The sequence below is a fragment of the Neoarius graeffei genome, chromosome 26 (assembly GCF_027579695.1).
Source record: "Neoarius graeffei isolate fNeoGra1 chromosome 26, fNeoGra1.pri, whole genome shotgun sequence".
Lineage (NCBI taxonomy): Eukaryota > Metazoa > Chordata > Actinopteri > Siluriformes > Ariidae > Neoarius > Neoarius graeffei.
The window spans coordinates 4,578,079-4,589,263 of record NC_083594.1 but is presented as its reverse complement, the minus strand read 5'-3'; the positions used below and the strand labels follow the sequence as shown (position 1 = coordinate 4,589,263).

General features: G+C 40.6%; 1 protein-coding gene across 1 annotated transcript; it reads right to left on the bottom strand.

The window, feature by feature from the left end:
• Window positions 1-4,950: 4,950 nt before the first annotated feature.
• On the bottom strand, window positions 4,951-10,104 carry fbxo2 (F-box protein 2). Its single transcript, XM_060910713.1, has 6 exons — window positions 10,016-10,104; window positions 8,063-8,132; window positions 7,843-7,972; window positions 7,651-7,743; window positions 7,378-7,516; window positions 4,951-6,690 (listed from the first exon to the last, which is right to left on the bottom strand). The coding sequence occupies exons 2-6, from the start codon at window positions 8,097-8,099 to the stop codon at window positions 6,556-6,558; spliced, it is 534 nt and encodes a 177-aa protein (XP_060766696.1). The 5' UTR covers window positions 8,100-8,132; window positions 10,016-10,104; the 3' UTR covers window positions 4,951-6,555.
• Window positions 10,105-11,185: the final 1,081 nt, after the last annotated feature.

The window sequence follows — 11,185 nt, the reverse complement described above, 5'->3', positions numbered from 1 at the left end:
TCAGTCTGACTCGTTAAATTTAATTCGTGCAAACAGCTGGAGTTTGTGTCAGTACTGTTCAAGATTTTTTATTTGTCATATACACAATAACAGACACAGCAGTTTATTATTGGGTAATGAAATTCTTATTTTGCAACTGCCCGACCAAACTACGCTTACTAATATATAAAAAGAAATGTATATGAAATATGAAGTGCATATGGAATGCAAAATATAAAGGTAGAGTGAAAAATGAAGATAACATTAAAAAAAAGGAGAGGCAAACAAACAACGTGCAAATATAGAGGTAGATATACTGTGCAATGTCTTGTGCAAAATTGCTACTATAATCCGTGGCTCAAAGCCTGATGGGAATATAGAGGTAGATGGTGATTTTATAATCCTTGGTTCAAAAGCCTGATGGCCTGGGGGTAAAAACTGTTTGTCAGTCTTGTAGTCCTTGCTTTCACACTCCTGTAGCGTCTGCCAGATGGTAGGAGCGTGAATAGTCTGTGTTGTGGGTGTGTTTGGTCCCTGATGATGCTCTGTGCCCTTTTTGTGACCCGGGTGTTGTAAATGTCCTGTAGTGGGGGGAGGACAGCTCCACAGATGAACTGTGCCATTTTAATGACACGCTGGAGAGCCTTTCTGTCCTGAGTTGTGCAGTTCCCGTACCACGCAGTGAGGGAATTTGTCAGGACGCTCTCCACTGTGCACCTCTAGAAGTTGCTGAGGAGTTTGGTGGACAGTCCAAATTTCCTCAGCTTCCTCAGGAAGAAGCGTCTCTGTTGAGCCTTCCTGATGGTCTGCTGTGTGTCCAGGTGAGATCCTCACTGATGTGAGTTCCGAGGAATTTAAATGTTTTCACCCTCTCCACCTGTGTCCTGTTGATGTGCAGCGAGGCGTGCTGGTCTCTCCTCCTCTTCCTCTGGTCAATAATCATCTCCTTGGTCTTCTCAGCATTCAAGGAGAGGTTATTTTCCTGGCACCAGGAGACCAGCTGAGCCACCTCCTCCCTGTAGGCGCTCTCATCTCCGCCGGTGATCAGCCCAATGACAGTGGTGTCGTCAGCGAACTTGATGATGGAAGTGTTGCTCTGGGTGGGGGTGCAGTCGTAGGTGAAGAGGGTGTACAGGAGTGGACTGAGCACACAGCCTTGGGGGGTCCCTGTGCTCACTGTCTTGGTGCTGGATATTCTGGTACCGACTCTGACAGCCTGGGGTCTGTTTGTGAGAAAGTCCAGGACCCAGCAGCAGAGGGAGGATGTCAGTCCAAGGGTGGAGAGCTTCTCTGTTAGTCTGCTGGGGATGACGGTGTTGAAGGCTGAACTGTAGTCCACAAACAGGTGTCCCTGTGTTCCAGGTGTGACAAGGATGTGTGGATGGCTGCATTGACGGCATCATCAGTTGAACGGTTCTGACGATATGCAAATTGAAGGGGGTCTATTGTGTCTGGGATGCCCTTTTTGATGTATGACATGACTATCCTCTCAAAACACTTCATTACAACTGAAGTGAGTGCAATTGGGCGATAGTCATTCAGGCATGTTATATTGTTTTTCTTTGGGAGGGGCACTATGGTGGTGGTCTTGAAGCATGTGGGCACAGAAGACATGGAGAGGGACAGGTTGAAAATCATCCTCTCCTCGCATTTTCACTTACTTGATGTGTTCAGCTGTCAGGAGGAAACACCCGTGTGTGTGTGTGTGTGTGTGTGTGTGTGTGTGTGTGTGTGTCCCCCCAGGGCTGTAACTCGCTCTCACACCCTCTGGTTTCACTGACTCACTTTGCTTTGACACACTGCCTCAGTTCCACCACCAGGAGGCGCACAAACCACCGTTCTGACCGCATCATTGCTCTCCTGGCAGGACTTCAGCTTAGTGCAAAAGTTTGCGCACCCTCATGTTTTTGATCATCCTCTATTTTACTGTTTATTGACACTCCAAAAAAATTCAGACCTTCAAATGAAAATATGGCTGTCTTGTGAAACCAGACGACAAATCCAAAACTAGATCTGTATTTCTGAGTAAGGAACTAAAAGTGATGGAAGGATGATGATACTGTACAGTGGTGCTTGAAAGTTTGTGAACCCTTTAGAATTTTCTATATTTCTGAATAAATATGACTTAAAACATCATCAGATTTTCACACAAGTCCTAAAAGTAGATAAAGAGAACCCAGTTAAACAAATGAGACAAAAATATTATACTTGGTCATTTATTTATTGAGGAAAATGATCCAATATTACATATCTCTGAGTGGCAAAAGTATGTGAACCTCTCAGATTAGCAGTTAATTTGAAGGTGAAATTAGAGTCAGGTGTTTTCAATCAATTGGGATGGCAATCAGGTGTGAGTGGGCACCCTGTTTTATTTAAAGAACAGGGATCTATCAAAGTCTGAGCTTCACAACACATGTTTGTGGAAGTGTATCATGGCACGAACAAAAGAGGTTTCTGAGGACCTCAGAAAAAGTGTCGTTGATGCTCATCGGGCTGGAAAAGGTTACAAAACCATCTCTAAAGAGTTTGGACTCCACCAATCCACAGTCAGACAGATTGTGTACAAATGGAGGAAATTCAAGACCATTGTTACCCTCCCCAGGAGTGGTCGACCAACAACGATCACTCCAAGAGCAAGGCGTGTAATAGTTGGCGAGGTCACAAAGGACCCCAGGGTAACTTCTAAGCAACTGAAGGCCTCTCTCACATTGGCTAATGTTAATGTTCATGAGTCCACCATCAGGAGAACACTGAACAACAATGGTGTGCATGGCAGAGTTGCAAGGAGAAAGCCACTGCTCTGCAAAAAGAACATTGCTGCTTGTCTGCAGTTTGCTAAAGATCATGTGGACAAGCCAGAAGGCTATTGGAAAAATGTTCTGTGGATGGATGAGACCAAAATAGAATTTTGGTTTAAATGAGAAGCGTTATGTTTGGAGAAAGGAAAACACTGCATTCCAGCATAAGAACCTTATCTCATCTGTGAAACATGGTGGTGGTAGTATCATGGTTTGGGCCTGTTCTGCTGCATCTGGGCCAGGACGGCTTGCCATCATTGATGGAACAATGAATTCTGAATTATACCAGTGAATCCTAAAGGAAAATGTCAGGACATCTGTCCATGAACTGAATCTCAAGAGAAGGTGGGTCATGCAGCAAGACAACGACCCTAAGCACACAAGTCGTTCTACCAAAGAATGGTTAAAGAAGAATAAAGTGAATGTTTTGGAATGGCCAAGTCAAAGTCCTGACCTTAATCCAATGGAAATGTTGTGGAAGGACCTGAAGTGAGCAGTTCATGTGAGGAAACCCACCAACATCCCAGAGTTGAAGCTGTTCTGTATGGAGGAACGGGCTAAAATTCCTCCAAGCCGGTGTGCAGGACTGATCAACAGCTACTGGAAACATTTAGTTGCAGTTATTGCTGCACAAGGGGGTCACACCAGATACTGAAAGCAAAGGTTCACATACTTTTGCCACTCACATATATGTAATATTGGGTCATTTTCCTCAATAAATAAATGACCAAGTATAATATTTTTGTCTCATTTGTTTAACTGGGTTCTCTTTATCTACTTTTAGGACTTGTGTGAAAATCTGATGATGTTTTAGGTCATATTTATGCAGAAATATAGAAAATTCTAAAGGGTTCACAAACTTTCAAGCACCACTGTAACAAGTGTCTGCTAGAATAAATGCATATAAAAACTTATTTTTAATTAGGACTATTCTAGATGGAATAGTCCTCATAAATGCACAACATGTTCTGAGATTTAAAGAGCCGGCTAGAGAGGCCTCGAATCAGAAGGCAGTCTGACTAATGATGTTTCATTAGTATTTTGTACTATTGTGAACATTCTGCTTGTAAATTTTATATGATTTATTATCCCGCGAGACCACCAGGGCAAGGATTAGCTTTGCTGTAATTAAGCACTAAATAAATAAACTGTAACTGTAAAGTGATGAAAGGCTGAAAGAAATAAGCTAGATGAATGCTTAAACAAAAGAATGAACAAAAGGAAAGAAGGGATTTAGGGAGAAAGAAAGAAAATAAGCAAAAAAAGGTAAGATGGAAATCTCCAGAAAGAGCAGAAAGGAGGGAAAGAAAAAGGGAAAATAAAAGGAGCAAAGAACAAACAAATAAGTGAAGTGAAAAGAAAGAAGACATTGAAAGAAAGAATAAAAGGGTCGGCACTGATGTGATGGATGAAAAAATGATGAAAGAAATAGGTGAGCTGAATCATTAAAAGAATAAAGAACAAAAGAAAGGAAGGGATTTAGAGAGAAAGAAAAAGGGAAAGAACAAACAAATCAAATGAAGTAAAAAAGGACATGACATCAAAAGAGTAAATAAAAGGGGGAGGAACTAAAAGTGATGGAGGGATGAAAAATGATGAAAGGGAGGGAGAAAGAAATAGGCGAGAGGAATCCTTAAAATAAAGAGAGACCGAAAGGAAGGAAAATGTTCAGGAAGAAAGGAGGAAAAGAAAAAGTGAAAATAAAAGGAAGAAAGAATGAACGAATCAAATCAATTAAGTAAAAAGAGAAAGAATAAAAGGGGGAGGAACTCAAAATGATGGAAGGGAGGGGCGAAAGAAATAGGCGAGATGAATGCGTAAAAAAGGAAAGAAGAAAAGAAAGGAAGAGATTTAGGGAGGGAGAAAGAAAGGAGGTAAAAAAGAAGAAGGATGTGACATTGAAAGAAAGCATAAAAAGGGGCAGAGGAACGAACTGCTGAAGTTCTGAAGTCTATCCAGAATGCAGCATGTGTTTCAGGTTCAGAAAACTTTTAAACTGATGTTTTTAACGCTTTGTGTCTTATGGTTTTATTCCTTGTGAGAAAATCACAAACGACAAATGTCAATTTTCAGCGGGTAAAGGAAATTCGTTTTGGACTAAGGGTGTGAAAACTTTTGCACTGCATGAAAATGGTTGCGTATAAGGAGAAAAGATGAGATGTAGTGGACACACTTTCACAGGAAACGTATCGTACGTTTTTATTTTATTCCTATTTACTTTAGTAGTCAGAAACAGATGGAGTGGATGTTTATGTAGAAGCTCTGAGTAGTGTGTGTTAGCAGAAAGTGCATTATTATTATTATTATTATTATTGGACTGTTGTCTGTATGAGTAGAGGTAGCTGTGAGTAGATACAGTACACACATACAGCAGTAATACGAGTAAGGCATTTTCTCAGTCTCAGTCTCTACAAAGCATCATGCGTTTACATTTCACACTATACAGGATTAACCTTCATGTAAAAGCCTGGTCCTGTGTGTGTGTGTGTGTGTGTGTGTGTGTAAGGCTAAAAGCACAGTAAGCAACTCACAAATGTTCCTGAATGACCTCTAGAGCAGCGGTTCTCAAAATTCTTGCAGCCAAGCCGCACCACTTTATCACAGGTTTAATTTTGGATGATTATTGGACTTTTTAAAATTATTTGTGAGCGTCATATTTAGTTTGCTTTATCACATCTCATTTTGCATAGTTTAGAAGAAGAAGCAGCCTTGATGTAGATGGAGGTGATTTTCATTCACTTCCCCTACCTACACACTATCCTGCTGGTCCAGAGACTCGAACCAGCAACCTTTTGGTGTCAAAGCTGCTTCTCTAACCTTTACGCCATGGCTGCACTGGAATTCAATGTTAATTGTTTTTTGTGTCTCTTTCTGCTCCTGAAACACTGGAATTTCCCACCTGGGTTTATTAAAGTGTTATATTACCTATTAAAAATTTTATTTAAGAAATAAATCAATAAATAAAAATCACAGACTATCCCAGCCCACGCTTCGAGGCGTTGGTGCAATGATCAGACAATTTGGATCAATGGAAAAGGTTCAATGATCATAAATCTTTAAAAAAAGAGGAATTATTTCTAAACTGATATGTAAATAATTTAACAGGTTATTTTAACTTTGATACTTTTAAAACATTTCTTCTTTACGCCACGATCATTGATTAATTAGCAGCAGAGCTACACCAGATTCTGAACAAAGGTTGGTCGTGTATTAATCACAGGATACTGCGTCATATGCGAGGATCAGACGACATGATGTTTTTGTCTTTTGTCAATCATAGTGCCATCGGTTCTTGCCGTGTTTGGTCACAGGAGGCTGGAAACGATACAAGTTTGACACCTGACCAATCATCATTCACGTGTTTGTGTGTTGTCAGGGAGGAGGAGGGTCAAGGAAATGTCAATCATAGCTACAGAAGGAAGGAACATCGCTGTTTTTCGATTATCTCACACTACAAGGACCGTGTGTCATTCTTAATCTTCATATTGGGGCCTGATGCTGGAAATTTGTCAGCCACGACAAAATGGTGTCAAATCCAGGCTGAATTTGTGTAGTCTGATCTCAGGAAGGTAGAATCGTATGAGATCAGATCGTGGCAGATTTAGTAACGTCGTCAAATTTAAATATCGAATTATTGCCTTGAGAATGGAAATCGTATCATATTATATCGTATCGTGTAGAAACCTGAGGTTTACACTCAGGCCCTGGACTGCCCCCACTTTGAGAACCACTGCTCGAGATCATCGTTAGACTGTTATTGGATCTGTGTGACACTCTTTCAGAGGTCCACAGTGACGGAGCTCCCGGTGACTCTCACTCCGTACCAGCCGTCCCAGTATTTATTGTCCTTTCCACCGTGCTCAAAAGAGATGAAGCGCAACCCCGGGCCGTAATCGTAAAACGTATGGGTCACCTGTGAAGAGAAAATTCTTTTCAGCGCATCATGACACTGTGATACACACCGTACATCCCAGTAAGGCCTACTTTCTGTTGTTTATACTAAAACACACAATGCAGGTACCTTTAATAAATAACACATACACCGATCAGCTATAACGTTAAAACCAATGACAGATGAAGAAGTGAATAACATTGATTATCTCATTACAGTGGCACCTGTCGAGGGGTGGGAGCAAGAAAGAGAACAGTCAGGTCTTGAAGTTGATGTGTTGGAAGCAGGAAAAATAGGCAAGCGTAGCGTAACAACCTGAGCAACTTTGACAATTGTGATGGCGAGATGGCTGGGTCTGGGCATCTCCAAAATGGCAGGTCTTGTGAGATGTTCCTGGTAGGCAGTGGTTAGTACCAAACAAAAGTGGTCCAAGGATCCAAAGGAGAACCGGTGACAGGGTCATGGGTGTCGAAGGCTCATTGATTCACATGGGCTATGAAGGCTAGCCCATATGGTCCAATCCCACAGAAGAGCTAATGCAGAACAAACTGCTGAAAAAGTTAATGCTGACACCTTTCTGTTTTAGCCCGAATTCACTTTTTCAGTATGGGGCTGTTCAAATGTGCGTACACGTTATAGTCATGATGAGATTTCCAACAGGCCTCAAAAGCAGCTACTAATAAAGAAAAGTGGTTTTGGATCTCGCACCTGCCTCCATGAGCAGTCGTCAGTGTCCGGGTCAAGAGTCACGTTCTCGGGCCTCCACTCCTGCAACACCTCCTTATTCTCATCCAGGAGAGAGACGGCGAGCTGGTACATACAGCCGCAGTCTGTTCGGCTGCAGTACCTAAACACACATGCAGAGTATAAACAAGGTGTAAAGCTCTGTCTACCTTATAGCACTCAAAAATAAAAAATATATGAGGTGTAATGCCAAGCCAAAGCCTTTGCAGATAAAACAGGACACTTTGGTCAAGTTACCAGTCCTGAACTGTGACAGCTGGCTGATTGTCCAGGTCATCAGGAGCGTAACCTTCTGCCACGAGATCAATCATCTGATTCTTAAGACACAGTCTGAAACAGTGAACATACACAGGTGTTTACACACACACACACACATCTTACACATCCTGTAGACGTTATAAATCCTCTGAACTGATCGCTCATACTCACTCAAAGGAGGTGCAGAAGTATTTGGTTACAGTCTCATCAGAGAATTCATGTCCACAGTCTCCGGGCATGTCCTCCAAAAACCACCCCTTTCCACCGTTCTCCGTCACGTCCCAGAAGTCCATCCCGTCTGCTGTCGAGAGAAAAAAACCAAGCCATTTCAGTATGTAAGAATACTGTACGTTTAGCTTTACTTAGAGACACTGATCTCATGTATCATTACCTTCTCCGCTTGGGTTTTTGAGAAGATTTCTTGCCATTTTTGTATCAATTACTATCTCCGTGTCACAAACCTGCAGACAAAACAAACACTGAACCAAAGACCGGAGAACACTATAATCAATAATACCTACTATAATAAAGTAGTGTGAATATTTTTTCCCCAGAAATGAATTTGACGCAGTTTGAGTTACTAATATGATTATTATTGATGAACGGAAACACAAACCCTGTAAACTTATAGCCTCCTGATGTAATAAACAGCTGAGTGAAGGACGGAGCCAGAGCCCAGAAACAGCCGACACAAAGCTGAAGAAAGGACTGATAATACTCAGTAATTAACATTAATAACAGTTTCATAACTTAAATCTTTTTCTCATTCCTTCTTTCTTGCTTCCTTTTTAGGAAAATTTGTATGATAAATAATACTCGTGAATTATTTTTAAAAAACAGTATTTATTTATCTGATTATTTATTGATTGATTTATTGAGTAATTTTTGTTCATTGGGTATTTCTTTATTTTTGATCTTTCTTTCCTTTTTAAATTTTCTTTTTCTTTTTTTATTTTAGGAAATTGTTAATACAAACAATTAGGCCATAGTTAACAGTGCTTTTTTTAAGTTGGTGTTTTTTGTTTGTTTGTTTGTTTGTTTGTTTGTTGGATCTATCTATCTATCTATCTATCTATCTATCTATCTATCTATCTATCTATCTATCTATCTGTTTCTTGGTTTGTTTGTTTGTTTGTTTGTTTGTTTGTTTGTTTGTTTGTTTGTTTTTCTTGTTTACGGAATGTTTAGTAGAAATAATTGCCATATCTGACAGTTTGTGATTTAAAAACAAAGTTTTTAGCACTGATGTATTTGATAATTTATTTATTTAGAATTCATTGTTTCTTTTTTTCCTTTTACATTTTTCACTTTTGTTCTTATTTTAGAAAATTGGGCTATGTTTGACAGTGTTTAAAAATAAATTATTATTATTATTATTATTATTATTATCACTTTTATATTGTTTGTTTGTTTGTTTGTTTGTTTGCTTGCTTGCTTGCTTATTCCTTCCTTCCTTCCTCCTTCCTTCCTTTCTCAGACTTCCTTAAACACACCTCCAGCCTGTTGCTCAGCTGAAATGGAGGATCTTCATCACTGAACAGAAAAAACTTGCATTAATTAAAGTCTCTTTTTTCTGCTTCACAAAGTCTGTAAAATCAAAAGACAAAATGGCCTCCAGGAGCCTGACAAACAGTGCAGAGGAATTTGCAAATGCAGCTCTTTCTCTCTCTCTCTCTCTCTCTCTCTCTCTCTCTCATACCGGGATTCAAGATTCTCATGATGTTTGGTTCCCAAAGTTTCACTTCCATCTCGCAAAATACTGTAGGTTTAATTAATGAATTGAAAATCTTTAGCCAAAGTTCGACTGAAGAATTAAATTGAAATAATGATCTCTTTTTCTTATCTTATATAAAGAAATGAAAAAATTGTTAAACCCAAATAGCTGAATTTTTGCACTTGTTCAAAGTGTTTCCCTCAAAGAGTAAATATCTATTTATTTATGTTAGGTTTTTTTTTTTTGGAAGAAAACCATGACAATATTATTTTCCATGTTAATCAGAAAGCCCCATGTTGTCTTCGACTCCTCATAGCAGTAGAAAGTTTGACTGAAATAAATCCCAGAGGACTGTTTTCAAGAGGATCAGGGATCAGGACTGGGGGAAAAAAAACCCTAAAGTGTGAAAAGGGCCTCAGCTCCAATGACTCTTTTGTATGGATAACTGATCAGGCTGAATAAATGACCATTGTGTGTGTTTGTTGTCCTTCTCAAGTTCTTCAAATCACTAGCAGGCCCTGCTAACACATCCGACGTGGTGTTACAAAACCTGGACGTGGACATTAAATGAATGCACAACACACACACACACACGGCAAAAACAGATAAAGATATAAACATATTACTCACAGAGAGGAGAGAACAGATGAAGAGCTTTCTCACACACTGACTCAGCAACTGTCCTCCAGTGTGTATGACTTCACACACACATACACACACCAACCTCAACCACACAAAAACCCAATGTCATGTGATCTGTTTCTCCTCCCCATCTCCTCTCTCTCTCTCTCTCTCTCTCTCCAAGTGCACAGAGTTGACACATCACAAATAATCCCTACCTCAGCGTTAATGGTGTTCACTAAACAGCAGGAGGACATACAGAGGGAAAAGCTGAAGCAAGGAAAAATAGAAATCAATCGCAGCATTAAACTCTACACCACCATTAAGACTCCTGCTTCTTCCTACGCTTCCTCCTCTGCTTCCTCCAACCTGAGGGCAGTCATGATAGTGATGCGGAGCGACAAATTAAAAACAACATGACAGAAAAAAAGCTACTTTTTCAAAGCCATGATGTTTGTGAACATCTACTGTATCTGTGCACATGTACGTGTTTTCTCTTTTCAAAGTCAAAACAGTTTGTGACAAATGAAGTCAGGGATAAAACCACTCTGGGTCATGCTCATCTCATCTCATCTCATTATCTCTAGCCGCTTTATCCTTCTACAGGGTCGCAGGCAAGCTGGAGCCTATCCCAGCTGACTACGGGCGAAAGGCGGGGTACACCCTGGACAAGTCACCAGGTCATCACAGGGCCGACACATACAGTAGACACAGACAACCATTCACACTCACATTCACACCTACGGTCAATTTAGAGTCACCAGTTAACCTAACCTGCATGTCTTTGGACTGTGGGGGAAACCGGAGCACCCGGAGGAAACCCACGCGGACACGGGGAGAACATGCAAACGCCACACAGAAAGGCCCTCGCCGGCCCCGGGGCTCGAACCCAGGACCTTCTTGCTGTGAGGCGACAGCGCTAACCACTACACCACCGTGCCGCCCCTCTGGGTCATGCTGTTATAGTAAAATAATCAATGATGCAACGGTGTGATGAAGCAGACTTCCTGTTACTAACCCAGATTTGATCATCTTCCCATAAGAGCACATCCTGAAGTGCTTTATTCCTCTTATACCACAGCACAGTGTGCAATTTTTATTTATTAATAAACAGCACATCATTCTTTTTTATCCATTTACAACGACATTTAATGTTGTGAAACATCTGTGAAACAAATT

Coding starts and splice junctions, on each gene's coding strand:
- fbxo2 (XM_060910713.1), bottom strand. CDS start 8,099: ATGGCAAGAAATCTTCTCAAAAACCCAAGCGGAGAAG. Junction 7,744..7,842: donor TACTTCTGCACCTCCTTTGA/GTGAGTATGAGC, acceptor TCACTGTTTCAG/ACTGTGTCTTAAGAATCAGA. Junction 7,517..7,650: donor GCTGTCACAGTTCAGGACTG/GTAACTTGACCA, acceptor ATGTGTGTTTAG/GTACTGCAGCCGAACAGACT.